The sequence below is a fragment of the Salvelinus fontinalis genome, chromosome 39 (genome assembly GCF_029448725.1).
Source record: "Salvelinus fontinalis isolate EN_2023a chromosome 39, ASM2944872v1, whole genome shotgun sequence".
Lineage (NCBI taxonomy): Eukaryota > Metazoa > Chordata > Actinopteri > Salmoniformes > Salmonidae > Salvelinus > Salvelinus fontinalis.
This window is the reverse complement of record NC_074703.1, coordinates 6,024,985-6,043,880: the sequence shown is the minus strand read 5'-3', so window position 1 is coordinate 6,043,880 and position 18,896 is coordinate 6,024,985. Positions and strand designations below refer to the sequence as shown.

The 18,896-nt window shown below is 48.9% G+C and overlaps 1 protein-coding gene across 1 annotated transcript in view; it reads right to left on the bottom strand.

Moving 5' to 3' along the window:
• The window catches only part of LOC129838296 (leucine-rich repeat-containing G-protein coupled receptor 5-like), a gene marked incomplete in the record, with an annotated part of 131,651 nt that overhangs the window by 41,246 nt on the left and 71,509 nt on the right, over nt 1-18,896 (bottom strand). The window contains 2 exon segments of the mRNA XM_055905185.1: nt 730-801; nt 17,309-17,380. Coding sequence (XP_055761160.1) covers nt 730-801; nt 17,309-17,380 — 144 coding nt within the window.

Genomic DNA, 18,896 nt, shown 5'->3' with positions numbered 1-18,896 from the left:
ACCAATTACTATAAATTACCAGCACATTTTCATAATTAAAGATTCCTGTGAATCATCTGATCCCTGTCCAAGGCTCTTTGTGGAGAGACTTGAGAGGTAGCAGGAGAAACACTGACCTCCAGGTCAACTCACAGTAAAAACACTTCTGCTGAGAAAACAGAGATAATCGCCTCTGGTTTGAGACGGAGACACAGAGAGAGAGAGAGACAGAAAGAGTGAGAGAGGTGGAGAGACAGAGAGAGAGAGAGAGAGAGAGAGGGAGAGAGAGAGAGACAGTGAGAGAGGTGGAGAGACACAGAGAGAGAGAGAGAGAGAGAGAGAGAGAGAGAGAGAGGTGGAGAGACAGAGAGAGAGAGAGAGAGAGAGGTGGAGAAAGAGACAGAGATCGAGTGGGAGAGACAGGGAGAGAGTGAGAGAGACAGGGAGAGAGGTGGAAAGAGAGAGAGAGAGAGAGAGACAGAGAGAGAGGTGGAAAGACAGAGAGAGAGAGAGAGAGAGAGAGAGAGAGAGAGGTGGAGAAAGAGACAGAGATCGAGTGGGAGAGACAGGGAGAGAGTGAGAGAGACGGAAAGAGAGAGAGAGAGAGAGAGAGAGAGAGAGAGAGAGAGAGAGAGAGAGAGAGAGAGAGAGAGAGAGACCTGGAACCTATTGCCTCACCACATGATGTCCCCATCTTGGAAGAGGTGGGTAAAAGATGGTTGAGAGACATGAGAGGAGGGGTTTACTTACAGGACTTTGAGATTGAAGAGGCCGTAGAACGCTCCTTTGGGAATGTGCGTCAAATCGTTGCCTGCTAGACGTCTGTGAAGAGAAGAAGGGAACACAAAAAAAGACAGATGAAATTATGCGTATTGATGTTTCTTCATTTAGCTGTGAAACAACGAAGATAGATAGATAGATGAGAGATTCTATCAGGTTCCAGGGGGTTCACTGGAGGAGGATGGAGCTCATTTAGCTGTGAAACAACGAAGATAGATAGATAGATGAGAGATTCTATCAGGTTCCAGGGGGTTCACTGGAGGAGAATGGAGCTCATTTAGCTGTGAAACAACGAAGATAGATAGATAGATGAGAGATTCTATCAGGTTCCAGGGGGTTCACTGGAGGAGGATGGAGCTCATTTAGCTGTGAAACAACGAAGATAGATAGATAGATGAGAGATTCTATCAGGTTCCAGGGGGTTCACTGGAGGAGGATGGAGCTCATTTAGCTGTGAAACAACGAAGATAGATAGATGAGAGATTCTATCAGGTTCCAGGGGGTTCACTGGAGGAGGATGGAGCTCATTTTGCTGTGAAACAACGAAGATAGATAGATAGATAGATGAGAGATTCTATCAGGTTCCAGGGGGTTCACTGGAGGAGGATGGAGCTCATTTAGCTGTGAAACAACAAAGATAGATAGATAGATGAGAGATTCTATCAGGTTCCAGGGGGTTCACTGGAGGAGGATGGAGCTCATTTAGCTGTGAAACAACGAAGATAGATAGATAGATGAGAGATTCTATCAGGTTCCAGGGGGTTCACTGGAGGAGGATGGAGCTCATTTAGCTGTGAAACAACAAAGATAGATAGATAGATGAGAGATTCTATCAGGTTCCAGGGGGTTCACTGGAGGAGGATGGAGCTCATTTAGCTGTGAAACAACGAAGATAGATAGATAGATAGATGAGAGATTCTATCAGGTTCCAGGGGGTTCACTGGAGGAGGATGGAGCTCATTTAGCTGTGAAACAACGAAGATAGATAGATAGATGAGAGATTCTATCAGGTTCCAGGGGGTTCACTGGAGGAGGATGGAGCTCATTTAGCTGTGAAACAACGAAGATAGATAGAAAGATAGTTGAGAGATTCTATCAGGTTCCACTTGGTTCACTGGAGGAGGATGGAGCTCATTTAGCTGTGAAACAACGAAGATAGATAGATAGATGAGAGATTCTATCAGGTTCCAGGGGGTTCACTGGAGGAGGATGGAGCTCATTTAGCTGTGAAACAACGAAGATAGATAGATGAGAGATTCTATCAGGTTCCAGGGGGTTCACTGGAGGAGGATGGAGCTCATTTAGCTGTGAAACAACGAAGATAGATAGATGAGAGTTTCTATCAGGTTCCAGGGGGTTCACTGGAGGAGGATGGAGCTCATTTAGCTGTGAAACAACGAAGATAGATAGATAGATAGATGAGAGATTCTATCAGGTTCCAGGGGGTTCACTGGAGGAGGATGGAGCTCATTTAGCTGTGAAACAACGAAGATAGATAGATGAGAGATTCTATCAGGTTCCAGGGGGTTCACTGGAGGAGGATGGAGCTCATTTTGCTGTGAAACAACGAAGATAGATAGATAGATAGATGAGAGATTCTATCAGGTTCCAGGGGGTTCACTGGAGGAGGATGGAGCTCATTTAGCTGTGAAACAACAAAGATAGATAGATAGATGAGAGATTCTATCAGGTTCCAGGGGGTTCACTGGAGGAGGATGGAGCTCATTTAGCTGTGAAACAACGAAGATAGATAGATAGATGAGAGATTCTATCAGGTTCCAGGGGGTTCACTGGAGGAGGATGGAGCTCATTTAGCTGTGAAACAACAAAGATAGATAGATAGATGAGAGATTCTATCAGGTTCCAGGGGGTTCACTGGAGGAGGATGGAGCTCATTTAGCTGTGAAACAACGAAGATAGATAGATAGATAGATGAGAGATTCTATCAGGTTCCAGGGGGTTCACTGGAGGAGAATGGAGCTCATTTAGCTGTGAAACAACGAAGATAGATAGATAGATAGATGAGAGATTCTATCAGGTTCCAGTGGGTTCACTGGAGGAGGATGGAGCTCATTTAGCTGTGAAACAACGAAGATAGATAGATAGATAAGAGATTCTATCAGGTTCCAGGGGGTTCACTGGAGGAGGATGGAGCTCATTTAGCTGTGAAACAACGAAGATAGATAGATAGATGAGAGATTCTATCAGGTTCCAGGGGGTTCACTGGAGGAGGATTGTAGGGTCCAATGACGATGACATTGAACCTCTGTCCAGCTCTTCCTCCTCATCTCTTCATCATCTGCTACTCAGATAACAGGATGTCTCTGTTCCAAATTACACCCTATTCCCTATATAGTGCACTACTTTAGACCAGAGCCCAATTCTCTATATAGTGCACTACTTTAGACCAGAGCCCTATTCTCTATATAGTGCACTACTTTAGACCAGAGCCCTATTCCCTATATAGTACACTACTTTAGACCAGAACCCTATTCCCTACATAGGGAATAGTGTGCCCTTTGGGACGCATGCCATCCATGTGAAGCCAGTCTGTCAAATCTTGGCCCGCCGCAATGGAGGAATGCAGCAGAAATACATATTCAATTGATATTTACATGACAAATATACCAGAGCAACTCAACAGGAGATGGGAAGATAGCAGCAGTAGTTATGGAAACTCTTTCTACAAAGGGGTCCACTTGAAAACAACCTTCCAGGCTTGTATCCATGCCGACACAGAGACTCTTTCTCAGAACCCGGTGTCCATAGCAAATCAAATCAGAGCCTTCAGAACGGAGCAGAGACAACGGGCACCAACAAGATGGTTTACAACGTCGTCTGCCAACGATGAAAGCCAAACATCTCGATAAAATCTAGGCATCGGTTTGGCGACATCAACACAAGGTGTCCATCTGCAGGACAATCATGTGTTAATCTATCACAACATGAGTTAGACTGTCTCCACATGGACAGTCTGTTCAGTACTTTAATCTATCACAACATGAGTTAGACTGTCTCCACATTGACAGTCTGTTCAGTACTGTAATCAACATATGTTAATCTATCACAACACGGAGTTAGACTGTCTCCACATGGACAGTCTGTTCAGTACTTTAATCTATCACAACAGGAGTTAGACTGTCTCCACATGGACAGTCTGTTCAGTACTTTAATCTATCACAACAGGAGTTAGACCAGAGCCCTATTCCCTATATAGGGACATTGACAGTCTGTTCAGTACTTTAATCAACATGTGTTAATCTATCACAACATGACCTTTCAGTGTACACTACTGTGACCTCCCTTCAGTCATCAAAGTATCCACAGAGCACCATCCACAGAGCACCATCCACAGAGCACCATCCACAGAGCACCATCCACAGAGCACCACCCACAGAGCTCCATCCACAGAGCACCATCCACAGAGCACCATCCACAGAGCACCATCCACAGAGCTCCATCCACAGAGCTCCACCCACAGAGCACCATCCACAGAGCACCATCCACAGAGAAATAAACGTGTCTGACTGAACATGAACTAAGTCTATCACTGTATTGCCACAGTCTTCTATCAGTACTGTGGGTCATATTAATTAGAGCACACCATAGTGAAAAGCTTTGAAATGGAAAAAAGTTGAGGTAGTCGCTCCCCATTTCAGTCCGTTTTGTTTCATTGATGTCCAGTGATATTGTGTCTCAGAGACGGGACGGGCTCAGCGCCGAGACCAGCGACAACGACCCCGACATTCCTCACGCCTGCGGGAATCAGGTCGAGAAGGAGGTCAGGGATCCATAAATACCCAGTGTGCACTTCCCCGTGTTCTGTCACAGGGGTGCTGTTTCTGACGGGGCGGCGCTGAATATCGGCCCTCGCTGGGAACGACAGGGGCCCCCCGACCACTGCCCTGTGAATCAGACCAGGCAGACCACTCAGTGTGTGTGTGTGTGTGTGTGTGTGTGTGTGTGTGTGTGTGTGTGTGTGTGTGTGTGTGTGTGTGTGTGTGTGTGTGTGTGTGTGTGTGTGTGTGTGTGTGTGTGTGTGTGTGTGGTCCTGGTACGGGATTGCCAACAGACTGGAACAGCACCTAGCATCATGTTCTGGGCTTCAGAGCCGGGGTCAGGCTGAGTCCAGTTGGCGAGGGTGGCGAGGGTGGCAGAGAGATCAATCCCCCTGGCCAACGCACACATCTCAGTAAAACACCATGTACCTGCTGCCTCCCTCCCTCCCTCCCTCCCTCTGTCTGACCCAGCATTAACCTCCCTGTCTGTCTGTCTGACCCAGCATTAACCTCCCTGTCTGTCTGTCTGTCTGTCTGTCGTCGGAGACACTGTGTTTTGACTGGCTCTGTGTTGACCCCTGTCTCTGTGTTGACCCCTGTCTCTGTATTGACCAATGGCTCTGTATTGACCCCTGTCTCTGTATTGACCAAAGGCTCTGTATTGACCCCTGGCTCTGTATTGACCCCTGACCCCTGTCTCTGTATTGACCCCTGACCCCTGGCTCTGTATTGACCCCTGTTGTGTGTGACCACTGGGTTCTCTCTGTGGTCTGAGACCTGTGACCACTGGGTTCTCTCTGTGGTCTGAGACCTGTGACCACTGGGTTCTCTCTGTGGTCTGAGACCTGTGACCACTGGGTTCTCTCTGTGGTCTGAGACCTGTGCCCACTGGGTTCTCTCTGTGGTCTGAGACCTGTGACCACTGGGTTCTCTCTGTGGTCTGAGACCTGTGACCACTGGGTTCTCTCTGTGGTCTGAGACCTGTGCCCACTGGGTTCTCTCTGTGGTCTGAGACCTGTGCCCACTGGGTTCTCTCTGTGGTCTGAGACCTGTGACCACTGGGTTCTCTCTGTGGTCTGAGACCTGTGACCACTGGGTTCTCTCTGTGGTCTGAGACCTGTGACCACTGGGTTCTCTCTGTGGTCTGAGACCTATGACCACTGGGTTCTCTCTGTGGTCTGAGACCTGTGACCACTGGGTTCTCTCTGTGGTCTGATGGTATGAGACCAGCTGGGAGGCTAAGGGGAACACAGGAACCATAGAAAGAGATGGCATCCTGAGGGCAAACTGTCAACCTCTCTCACGTATTGAAGACTAGATCAAATGGGACGCCATGACCCCAAAATTTGATTGATTTGATTGGATGCTCTGGCTAGGAGACCCTTATGTGATTATATTATTGTTCAATTAGCAATGATTTGGGGGTGAAACGTCATTATCGTTCAATGGTAATCACTCATTTTGATTGATTTTTTTTAAAAAGTGCACATTTATTGTTGAAAAGTTTTGTACAATGCAAGGGTATCGTACTGCTCCATTCTGCTATTGCATTTCTTAACAGAAACGTCCAAACACGATTTTGTCATCAATTCCATGCCGGTGACGTCATGTGATTTTCAGAACACAAGCCGATACAATGGAATTCAACCTTTCAACGAGGGGTCAGAGTTCAGACTGACGGAGCAAATACTGCACATACATGAGACTCTTGACATGGGACTGAGTGGGCTAGCATGTATACACACACACCATATACACACACACACACACACCATATACACACACACACATACACCATATACACACACACATACACAAACCATACACACACCACCGCTCCTCACCAAATTCAACATGCCCTCTGACAGGGCTCTGTTTATATCTGGAGGCCCTATGCCAGCAGCTACACCACACACACACACACCCACGCACGCACGCACGCACACACACACACACACACACACACACACACACACACACACACACACACACACACACACACACACACACACACACACACACACACACACACACACACACACACACACACACACACACACACACACACACACACACTACTCATTTCATCACATTTCATAAATATTCCAATAAATGACCCCGTGCAGTGAAATAACAGCCATGTCTAAGTCACTTGTTCTGGGGTTGGTCGGATTACATTCCAAACATGGTGAAATTCACTTTCCAATACAACGACAGGATTTATGGGTCTGTAGAGTGAGTCTCGTGTTAACTTAACATGTTGATCAACTGACTGTTCAGAGAAAGCCGAAAGTGATAGAGAGAGAGAAAAAGGGAGGACAGAGAGAGAGAAAGAAGAGGGAAAGAGAGAGAGAGAGAGACAGAGACAGAGAGAGAGGGAGAGATGGACCGAGAGAGAGAGCGAGACAGAGACGGACCGAGAGAGAGACAGAGACAGAGAGAGAGGGAGAGATGGACCGAGAGAGCGAGACAGAGAGACAGAGAGACAGAGACAGAGAGAGAGAGCGAGACAGAGAAACAGAGAGAGAGAGACAGAGAAAGAGACAGAGAGAGAGGGAGAGACGGACCGAGAGAGAGTGCGAGACAGAGACGGAGCGAGAGAGAGAGAGAGCTCTGATTACTAAATACCTAATCTAGCTATTCCTGGTACTCTACTACTTACAACCACTACTACTCTCTCTGTGACATGTGACACAGTGTTTCACTACGCACCGAGAGAGAGGGGAGAAACCAGACACTGTTCACCTCTCCATACCGCCTGCTCCTCACCCCTCTCCTCCCCTCACCCCCCGCTCCTCTCCTCACCTCACCCCCTCTCCTCACCCCTCTCCTCACCTATTTTTGACCAGGGTGCCCTACAGGTAACTGGCAAAATAAAGGAAACACTTGAGTAAATCAGGGATACAAAGTATTGCATATTGAAAGCAAGGTGTTTCCACAAAGGTGTGACTCCTGAGTTAATTAAGCAATTAACATCCCATCATGCTTAGGGGTCATGTATAAAAATTCCCAGTTGCTCATTATCTTGGCTTCCATGGCTAGAAGAAGAGATCTCAGTGACTTTGAAAGAGGGGTCTTCAATGACCATAGAGGGTTTAAACAATGATCTATATAAACCCTGGATTGTTGATGCTATGTATTGGGCCATTGAGAGGCTTTGAAGTCACCGGTCGGCCATATTGCCACTTCTACAGTATTTAAATGTAATGTTTCAAGGACAAAATTACATGTATTTAAGTATTTTTTTTATTGTTGTGGTGGGGACAGTAACATTAACAATCTCCAAAACTTCTACTTTAAGGAATTATTTACAAATATTTTTGATTTGTGTGTTTCCTTTATTTTGTCAGTTACCTGTACATAGGGCAGTGTTTCTGACCAGGGTCCATAGGGGTCATTCTATAGGGGACAGACAGCCACTTGGAACGCACCCCGAGACTCAGACACGCCCCCTGCGTGCGTACACCAGTCAGATGTTGACCCAATTCATTCATGTGTCATCCCGTTGCTTAATGTAGCCTATTGCTGGTGCGTCCGTCCAGGGGGCTCGGAGGAGCCAACATGCAGGCAAACTGTTCTGTGTGTCTGGGAGTAACTGAACCTGAGAGGGCCGCTCCACCCTGCTTCCAAAACAGCTGTATGGTAACGACCTGAAATCCTCTACTCTCCTCAGCCCCCGTGACCCCCTCCAACCTTACCAGCTCCCCCATACCATCCCTGCCCCCACAGGCCACCACTCGCGGACCCCCCCCCCCCCCCCATCCTGTGACAACCCCCATACCACATCGCCCTCCACAAGCCACCACTCGCTCCGACCGTTCCACCGCTCGCTTCCCCCTAACCACACTGGCATGTGTCTGTGTGTGTGTGTGTGTGTGTTTGTGTCTGTGTGTGTGTCTGTGTGTGTGTGTGTGTGTGTGTTTGTGTGTGTGTGTGTGTGTGTGTGTGTGTGTGTTTGTGTGTGTGTGTGTGTGTGTGTGTGTGTTTGTGTGTGTGTGTGTTTGTGTGTGTGTGACCTGCGAGCTGGCACGTCTAACAGAGCTCTAACAGAGCTGACAGAGGGAAGACATTGTTTCCATACTTGCTGCGTCTACTTTAGGGGCGGCTCCATAAACAAGTCTGTTTTAGTAACAATGTCCTGATTAGATTTCTGTGCTGCTCTGCTGGGGAACGGCCCAGTGTCATCACTCCTGATAACTATTGCATTAGAGGGAGATGGTATTACTGCTTTTAACTGGGCCGGAACGTTCAGCTGCCCTGAATACCCAGCATTCCTCACTGAACAGTGATGGTGGAGGACAGTGGAGTCCACACATAGGAGGACAAATACACACACACACACACACACACACACACACACACACACACACACACACACACACACACACACACACACACACACACACACACACACACACACACACACACACACACACACACACACACACACACACACAGCTCAGGATACCAGACTCAGAATAGATAATAGTTATAGATAATAACAGTAGAACACAGCAGGGCCAGTAGATGCTGTCTGCCAGTAGATGCTGTCTGCCAGTAGATGCTGTCTGCCAGTAGATGCTGTCTGCCAGTAGATGCTGCCTGCCAGTAGATGCTGTCTGCCAGTAGATGCTGTCTGCCAGTAGATGCTGTCTGCCAGTAGATGCTGTCTGCCAGTAGATGCTGTCTGCCAGTAGATGCTGTCTGCCAGTAGATGCTGTCTGCCAGTAGATGCTGTCTGCCAGTAGATGCTGCCTGCCAGTAGATGCTGTCTGCCAGTAGATGCTGTCTGCCAGTAGATGCTGTGTGTTGAGATATAGATAATAACAGTAGAACACAGCAGGGCCAGTAGATGCTGTCTACCAGTAGATGCTGTCTGCCAGTAGATGCTGTCTGCCAGTAGATGCTGTCTGCCAGTAGATGCTGCCTGCCAGTATATGCTGTCTGCCAGTAGACGCTGTCTGCCAGTAGATGCTGTCTGCCAGTAGATGCTGTCTGCCAGTAGATGCTGCCTGCCAGTATATGCTGTCTACCAGTAGATGCTGTCTGCCAGTAGATGCTGTCTGCCAGTAGATGCTGTCTACCAGTAGATGATGTCTGCCAGTAGATGCTGTCTACCAGTAGATGATGTCTGCCAGTAGATGCTGTCTGCCAGTAGACGCTGTGTGTTGAGTTATAGATAATAACGGAAGAACACAGCAGGGCCAGTAGATGCTGTCTGCCAGTAGATGCTGTCTGCCAGTAGATGCTGTGTGTTGAGTTATAGATAATAACGGAAGAACACAGCAGGGCCAGTAGATGCTGTCTGCCAGTAGATGCTGTCTGCCAGTAGATGCTGTCTGCCAGTAGATGCTGTCTGCCAGTAGATGATGTCTGCCAGTAGATGCTGTCTGCCAGTAGATGCTGTCTGCCAGTAGACGCTGTGTGTTGAGTTATAGATAATAACGGAAGAACACAGCAGGGCCAGTAGATGCTGTCTGCCAGTAGATGCTGTCTGCCAGTAGATGCTGTGTGTTGAGTTATAGATAATAACGGTAGAACACAGCAGGGCCAGTAGACGCTTTCTGCCAGTAGATGCTGTCTGCCAGTAGATGCTGTCTGCCAGTAGACGCTGTCTGCCAGTAGACTCTGTCTGCCAGTAGATGATGTCTGCCAGTAGATGCTGTCTGCCAGTAGATGCTGTCTGCCAGTAGACGCTGTCTGCCAGTAGATGCTGTCTGCCAGTAGACGCTGTCTGCCAGTAGACGCTGTCTGCCAGTAGACGCTGTCTGCCAGTATATGCTGTCTGCCAGTAGATGCTGTCTGCCAGTATATGCTGTCTGCCAGTAGATGCTGTCTGCCAGTAGATGCTGTCTGCCAGTAGACGCTGTCTGCCAGTATATGCTGTCTGCCAGTAGATGCTGTCTGCCAGTAGATGCTGTCTACCAGTAGATGATGTCTGCCAGTAGATGCTGTCTACCAGTAGATGCTGTCTGCCAGTAGATGCTGTCTGCCAGTAGACGCTTTGTGTTGAGTTATAGATAATAACGGAAGAACACAGCAGGGCCAGTAGATGCTGTCTGCCAGTAGATGCTGTCTGCCAGTAGATGTTGTCTGCCAGTAGACGCTGTCTGCCAGTAGACGCTGTGTGTTGAGTTATAGATAATAACGGTAGATCACAGCAGGGCCAGTAGACGCTGTCTGCCAGTAGACGCTGTCTGCCAGTAGATGCTGTCTGCCAGTAGATGCTGTCTGCCAGTAGATGCTGTCTGCCAGTAGATGCTGTCTGCCAGTAGATGATGTCTGCCAGTAGATGCTGTCTGCCAGTAGACACTGTGTGTTGAGTTATAGATAATAACGGAAGAACACAGCAGGGCCAGTAGATGCTGTCTGCCAGTAGATGCTGTCTGCCAGTAGATGCTGTCTGCCAGTAGATGCTGTCTGCCAGTAGATGCTGTCTGCCAGTAGACGCTGTGTGTTGAGTTATAGATAATAACGGAAGAACACAGCAGGGCCAGTAGATGCTGTCTGCCAGTAGATGCTGTCTGCCAGTAGATGCTGTGTGTTGAGTTATAGATAATAACGGTAGAACACAGCAGGGCCAGTAGACGCTGTCTGCCAGTAGATGCTGTCTGCCAGTAGATGCTGTCTGCCAGTAGACGCTGTCTGCCAGTAGACTCTGTCTGCCAGTAGATGCTGTCTGCCAGTAGATGCTGTCTGCCAGTAGACGCTGTCTGCCAGTAGATGCTGTCTGCCAGTAGACGCTGTCTGCCAGTAGACGCTGTCTGCCAGTAGACGCTGTCTGCCAGTATATGCTGTCTGCCAGTAGATGCTGTCTGCCAGTATATGCTGTCAGCCAGTAGACGCTGTCTGCCAGTAGATGCTGTCTGCCAGTAGATGCTGTCTGCCAGTAGACGCTGTCTGCCAGTATATGCTGTCTGCCAGTAGATGCTGCCTGCCAGTATATGCTGTCTGCCAGTAGATGCTGTCTACCAGTAGATGCTGTCTGCCAGTAGATGCTGTCTGCCAGTAGATGCTGTCTACCAGTAGATGATGTCTGCCAGTAGATGCTGTCTACCAGTAGATGCTGTCTGCCAGTAGATGCTGTCTGCCAGTAGATGCTGTGTGTTGAGTTATAGATAATAACGGTAGAACACAGCAGGGCCAGTAGACGCTGTCTGCCAGTAGACGCTGTCTGCCAGTAGACGCTGTCTGCCAGTAGATGCTGTCTGCCAGTAGATGCTGTCTGCCAGTAGATGCTGTCTGCCAGTAGATGATGTCTGCCAGTAGATGCTGTCTGCCAGTAGATGCTGTCTGCCAGTAGACGCTGTGTGTTGAGTTATAGATAATAACGGAAGAACACAGCAGGGCCAGTAGATGCTGTCTGCCAGTAGATGCTGTCTGCCAGTAGATGCTGTGTGTTGAGTTATAGATAATAACGGTAGAACACAGCAGGGCCAGTAGACGCTGTCTGCCAGTAGATGCTGTCTGCCAGTAGATGCTGTCTGCCAGTAGATGCTGTCTGCCAGTAGATGCTGCCTGCCAGTAGATGCTGTCTGCCAGTAGACGCTGTCTGCCAGTAGATGCTGTCTGCCAGTAGATGCTGTCTGCCAGTAGATGCTATCTGCCAGTAGATGCTGTCTGCCAGTAGATGCTGTCTACCAGTAGATGATGTCTGCCAGTAGATGCTGTCTGCCAGTAGACGCTGTGTGTTGAGTTATAGATAATAACGGAAGAACACAGCAGGGCCAGTAGATGCTGTCTGCCAGTAGATGCTGTCTGCCAGTAGATGCTGTCTGCCAGTAGACGCTGTCTGCCAGTAGACGCTGTCTGCCAGTAGACGCTGTGTGTTGAGTTCGATAATAACACTGTAAGCGATGGTCCAGTTGGTGGGGTAGTTGCCAGGGATCATCTCAATTCCAGGTAATTACTTAAAAATCTGGTGTTTTCTGCCAAAACATTTAACATCCTAGAGTTTCTACGGTTTTGTGTGAGAATACAAGACTCTTAGTAACATGAGCACAGAAATCACTCTGTGTGTGTTGATTTCATTCCTGGAATGAGTTTGGGACATAAATTCAAATCCCTGTCTAACGCTCTAGGGTTTTTAATGATCCATGTATATGAACTGTTAGTGCAGTGGGTTTACCTACTGTATAGCCCAGTGGTTCCTACTCCCTACACCAGTGATTCCTACTCCCTAGACCAGTGGTTCCTATTCCCTAGACCAGTGGTTCCTATTCCCTAGACCAGTAGTTCCTACTCCCTAGACCAGTGGTTCCTACTCCCTAGACCAGTGGTTCCTACTCCCTAGCCCAGTGGTTCCTACTCCCTAGACCAGTAGTTCCTACTCCCTAGACCAGTGGTTCCTACTCCCTAGACCAGTGGTTCCTACTCCCTAGACCAGTGGTTCCTACTCCCTAGACCAGTGGTTCCTACTCCCTAGACCAGTGGTTCCTACTCCCTAGACCAGTGGTTCCTATTCCCTAGACTAGTGTTTCCTACTCCCTAGCCCAGTGGTTCCTACTCCCTAGACCAGTGGTTCCTACTCCCTAGCCCAGTGGTTCCTACTCCCTAGACCAGTGGTTCCTACTCCCTAGACCAGTGGTTCCTACTCCCTAGACCAGTGGTTCCTACTCCCTAGACCAGTGGTTCCTATTCCCTAGACCACTAGTTCCTACTCCCTAGACCAGTGGTTCCTACTCCCTAGACCAGTGGTTCCTAGTCCCTAGACCAGTGGTTCCTACTCCCTACACCAATGGTTCCTATTCCCTAGACCAGTGGTTCCTACTCCCTGGACCAGTGGTTCCTACTCCCTAGACCAGTGTTTCCTACTCCCTAGCCCAGTGGTTCCTACTCCCTAGACCAGTGTTTCCTACTCCCTAGCCCAGTGGTTCCTACTCCCTAGACCAGTGGTTCCTACTCCCTAGACCAGTGGTTCCTACTCCCTAGACCAGTGGTTCCTATTCCCTAGACCAGTGTTTCCTACTCCCTAGCCCAGTGGTTCCTACTCCCTAGACCAGTGGTTCCTACTCCCTAGACCAGTGGTTCCTACTCCCTAGACCAGTGGCTCCTACTCCCTAGACCAATGGTTCCTATTCCCTAGACCAGTGGTTCCTACTCCCTAGACCAGTGGTTCCTACTCCCTAGACCAATGGTTCCTATTCCCTAGACCAGTGGTTCCTATTCCCTAGACCAGTGGTTCCTACTCCCTAGACCAGTGGTTCCTATTCCCTAGACCAGTGGTTCCTACTCCCTAGCCCAGTGGTTCCTACTCCCTAGACCAGTGGTTCCTACTCCCTGGACCAGTGGTTCCTACTCCCTAGACCAGTGTTTCCTACTCCCTAGCCCAGTGTTTCCTACTCCCTAGACCAGTGTTTCCTACTCCCTAGCCCAGTGGTTCCTACTCCCTAGACCAGTGGTTCCTACTCCCTAGACCAGTGGTTCCTACTCCCTAGACCAGTGGTTCCTACTCCCTAGACCAATGGTTCCTATTCCCTAGACCAGTGGTTCCTACTCCCTAGACCAGTGGTTCCTACTCCCTAGACCAATGGTTCCTATTCCCTAGACCAGTGGTTCCTATTCCCTAGACCAGTGGTTCCTACTCCCTAGACCAGTGGTTCCTATTCCCTAGACAAGTGGTTCCTACTCCCTAGCCCAGTGGTTCCTACTCCCTAGACCAGTGGTTCCTACTCCCTAGACCAGTGGTTCCTACTCCCTAGACCAGTGGTTCCTACTCCCTAGACCAATGGTTCCTATTCCCTAGACCAGTGGTTCCTACTCCCTAGACCAGTGGTTCCTATTCCCCAGACCATTGGTTCCTACTCCCTAGACCAGTGGTTCCTACTCCCTAGACCAGTGGTTCCTACTCCCTAGACCAGTGGTTCCTATTCCCTAGACCATTGGTTCCTACTCCCTAGACCAGTGGTTCCTATTCCCTAGACCATTGGTTCCTACTCCCTAGACCAGTGGTTCCTATTCCCCAGACCAGTGGTTCCTACTCCCTAGACCAGTGGTTCCTATTCCCTAGCCCAGTGGTTCCTACTCCCTAGACCATTGGTTCCTACTCCCTAGACCAGTGGTTCCTATTCCCCAGACCAGTGGTTCCTACTCCCTAGACCAGTGGTTCCTATTCCCTAGCCCAGTGGTTCCTACTCCCTAGACCAGTGGTTCCTACTGCCTAGACCAGTGGTTCCTATTCCCTAGACCATTGGTTCCTATTCCCTAGACCAGTGGTTCCTACTCCCTAGACCAGTGGTTCCTACTCCCTAGACCAGTGGTTCCTACTCCCTAGACCAGTGGTTCCTATTCCCTAGACCATTGGTTCCTACTCCCTAGACCAGTGGTTCCTACTCCCTAGACCAGTGGTTCCTACTCCCTAGACCAGTGGTTCCTACTCCCTAGACCATTGGTTCCTATTCCCTAGACCATTGGTTCCTACTCCCTAGACCAGTGGTTCCTATTCCCTAGACCATTGGTTCCTACTCCCTAGACCAGTGGTTCCTATTCCCCAGACCAGTGGTTCCTATTCCCTAGCCCAGTGGTTCCTACTCCCTAGACCATTGGTTCCTACTCCCTAGACCAGTGGTTCCTACTGTCTAGACCAGTGGTTCCTATTCCCTAGACCATTGGTTCCTACTCCCTAGACCAGTGGTTCCTACTCCCTAGACCAGTGGTTCCTATTCCCTAGACCATTGGGTCCTACTCCCTAGACCAGTGGTTCCTATTCCCTAGACCAGTAGTTCCTACTCCCTAGACCAGTGGTTCCTATTCCCTAGACCAGTGGTTCCTACTCCCTAGACCATTGGTTCCTACTCCCTAGACCAGTGGTTCCTACTCCCTAGACCAGTGGTTCCTACTCCCTAGACCAGTGGTTCCTATTCCCTAGACCAGTGGTTCCTACTCCCTAGACCAGTGGTTCCTATTCCCTAGACCAGTGGTTCCTACTCCCTAGACCAGTGGTTCCTACTCCCTAGACCAGTGGTTCCTATTCCCTAGACCATTGGTTCCTACTCCCTAGACCAGTGGTTCCCATCCAGGGCTACTAGGACACCTGGGGGAGGGTGAGAAGACTCATGACACCACAAGTCTACTGGTAAAATGAGAATGAATCAAATCAAATGTTATTGGTCACAGACACGTGGTTAGCAGATGTTAATGTGAGTGTAGCGAAATGCTTGTGTTTCTAGCTCCGACAGTGTAGTAATATCTGATATGTAATATCTAACAAATTACACAACATATACCCAGTACACACAAATCTAAGTAAAGGAATGGAATTAAGAATACATAAATATACGGACGAGCATCGTCAGAGCGGCATAGACTAAGATACAGTAGAATAGTATAGAATACAGTATAGACTGTCCATAGACTAAGCTACAGTAGAATAGTATAGAATACAATATATACTCTACATAGACTAAGATACAGTAGAATAGTATAGAATACAGTATAGACTGTACATAGACTAAGATACAGTAGAATAGAATAGTATAGAATACAGTATAGACTGTACATAGACTAAGATACAGTAGAATAGTATAGAATACAGTATAGACTGTACATAGACTAAGATACAGTAGAATAGTATAGAATACAGTATAGACTGTACATAGACTAAGATACAGTAGAATAGTATAGAATACAGTATAGACTGTACATAGACTAAGATACAGTAGAATAGGATAGAATAGAATACAGTATATGACAGGCTACTTGAGGGGTTCTCCGGGCAGAAGCAAAATGCACTCGGGGGCACAGTAACCCAAACAGGTTGGGAACCACTGCCATAGATAACGGAGATAAAACACTATATTATATATTTGACCAGAGAGCTTTGGGCCCTGGTACAGGAAGTACACTAGATAGGGTTTAAGGTGCCATTGGGGACACAAGCCCTCGACGTCCTCCCTGTGATGCAGTAGCCCTTCTATTCTCCAGGGACGGGTTCTAAGGTTCCGTCAGGTTTTCATTAGGAAACCGCTCATAAGTCTTTGAAGCGGGAACTCGAGCCAGAACAATCTCAATTTAATTTCCTGAGTTTTTCCCCATTTAACAACTCCTACAAAAGTCAGAGCAGTCTCTTTAACAGAGTTTAGAAAATAAAAGCAAAGGGGATCTAGATTGTAATGTTTAAAAAAAATAAAAATCTGGACGCAGGCCCATTTCGCTGGCTCGTTGTGGCAGCAGCGTAGAGAGCGGTGGGCTGTGTTCCAAAAGGCCCTCTATTCCCTATATAGTGTACTACTTTTGACCAGAGCCCTACGGGAGGGAATGGTCCAAAGTAGTGCAATATATAGGGAATAGGGGGCCGTTTGGAATGCACTCGTGGGTCCCTGTCTTAGCTGGTTGGGTTAGAGAGAGAACTGAGAGACCGGGGATTCCGGTTGGGTAGTTCCTGTCAGTTGCCTCAGTATGTCTACAAGGACATCCAGGCCAGCTGCAACAGGACATTCCACCACCTCTCCTCTCCTCTCCTCTCCTCTCCTCTCCTCTCCTCTCCTCTCCTCTCCTCTCCTCTCCTCTCCCAGTAGTTGTGTAACACTGTAGGTACTACACATACATACAAGCCTTCTGACATCACATAGAACTGTCCTACTCTAATCTAACAAAAAACAAATCGCTGTAAATCACAAGATTATGGTATTTATTGTAATTGTTTGACATGAACGCCATGGGAACGATGCTAGATAAGATAAGGCTTTGACAGACAGTTTCCCTCCGGTGATAAGGCTGAGAGGGGATTTATTGTATCTCCTATCTGGTTAGGAAGCGGCTGTCATACTCACAGCTCCTCAAGGAAGTGAAGGTTGGAGAGGGCACCGGAGAACAACAGGGTCAGGTTGTTCATACTCAGATCACTGTGGAAAGAGGAAGAGAGGGTGGAGGGAGAGAGAGAGAGAGGGGGGAGGGAGAGAGAGAGAGAAAGAGAGAGAGGGGCGGGGGGGGAGAGAGAGAGAGAGAGAGAGGGGAGGAGAGAGAGAGAGAGGTGGGGGGACATAAAGGGAGAGAGGAGAGAGATTAACATTACAGATCACACCACTTTCCCAGCTGTTCTGTTTATGTATTGAGAACTGAAACATCATGTGACTAAGCTCCAAAAGTTGAGTGAAACTGTTAAAATGCGACAATTTAATCGTTCGTTTCCCCCCAACTCATCACTTCAGCAAATATTCCACTGTCAGTTATACGTCTTTATTCTGTGGGTGTTGGATTTCTGGAAGAGTGTAAGAATACAGCTGTGATGAGGTCAAACACACACACACACACACACACACACACACACACACACACACACACACACACACACACACACACACACACACACACACACACACACACACACACACACACACACACACAGGTCATTCCCATCTATACGCCCCGGAGATGACAGCAGCTCAGCGTATTACATGTTGTAACCTAGTATGTTCACATGGTTTAACAATATCGCCAAGGTTCCCCTTCCTCAGCGCAGCGATCTACTAAATCTCACCCCCTTTATCTCAGATTTCAACAGAGCCAGGTGGAGTGTTCCAGAAGCCCCAGAACAAACACCGGACTGTACAGTCCGATCCCTTGACTTCACACTACATCAAAGGGATCGGCGAGGGGAACGGCGAGGGGAACGGGGAGGGGAGCGGGGAGGGGAACGGCGAAGGGAACGGCGAGGGGAGCGGCGAGGGGAACGCCGAGGCGAGAGGCGAGGGGAGAGGCGAGAGTAACGGCGAGGGGAGAGGCGAGGGGAACGGCGAGGGGAGCGGCGAGGGGAGCGGCGAGGGGAACGGCAAGGGGAGAGGCGAGGGGAACGGCGAGGGGAGAGGCGAGGGGAGCGGCGAGGGGAGTGGCGAGGGGAGCGGCGAGGGGAGTGGCGAGGGTAACGGCGAGGGGAACGGCGAGGGGAACGGGTCAAAACAACACCTTAATAAGACACATCAAACACTAAGACGGAGGTGAACACATTCCCTTGGCATGGCAGGAAGGTGGGGACTGAGGAGGGTGAACACATTCCCTTGGCATGGCAGGAAGGTGGGGACTGAGGAGGGTGAACACATTCCCTTGGCATGGCAGGAAGGTGGGGACTGAGGAGGGTGAACACATTCCCTTGGCATGGCAGGAAGGTGGGGACTGAGGAGGGTGAACACATTCCCTTGGCATGGCAGGGAGGTGGGGACTGAGGAGGGGGAACACATTCCCTTGGCATGGCAGGAAGGTGGGGACTGAGGAGGTCAACACATTCCCTTGGCATGGCAGGAAGGTGGGGACTGAGGAGGGTGAACACATTCCCTTGGCATGGCAGGGAGGTGGGGACTGAGGAGGGTGAACATATTCCCTTGGCATGGCAGGGGGGTGGGGACTGAGGAGGATGAACACATT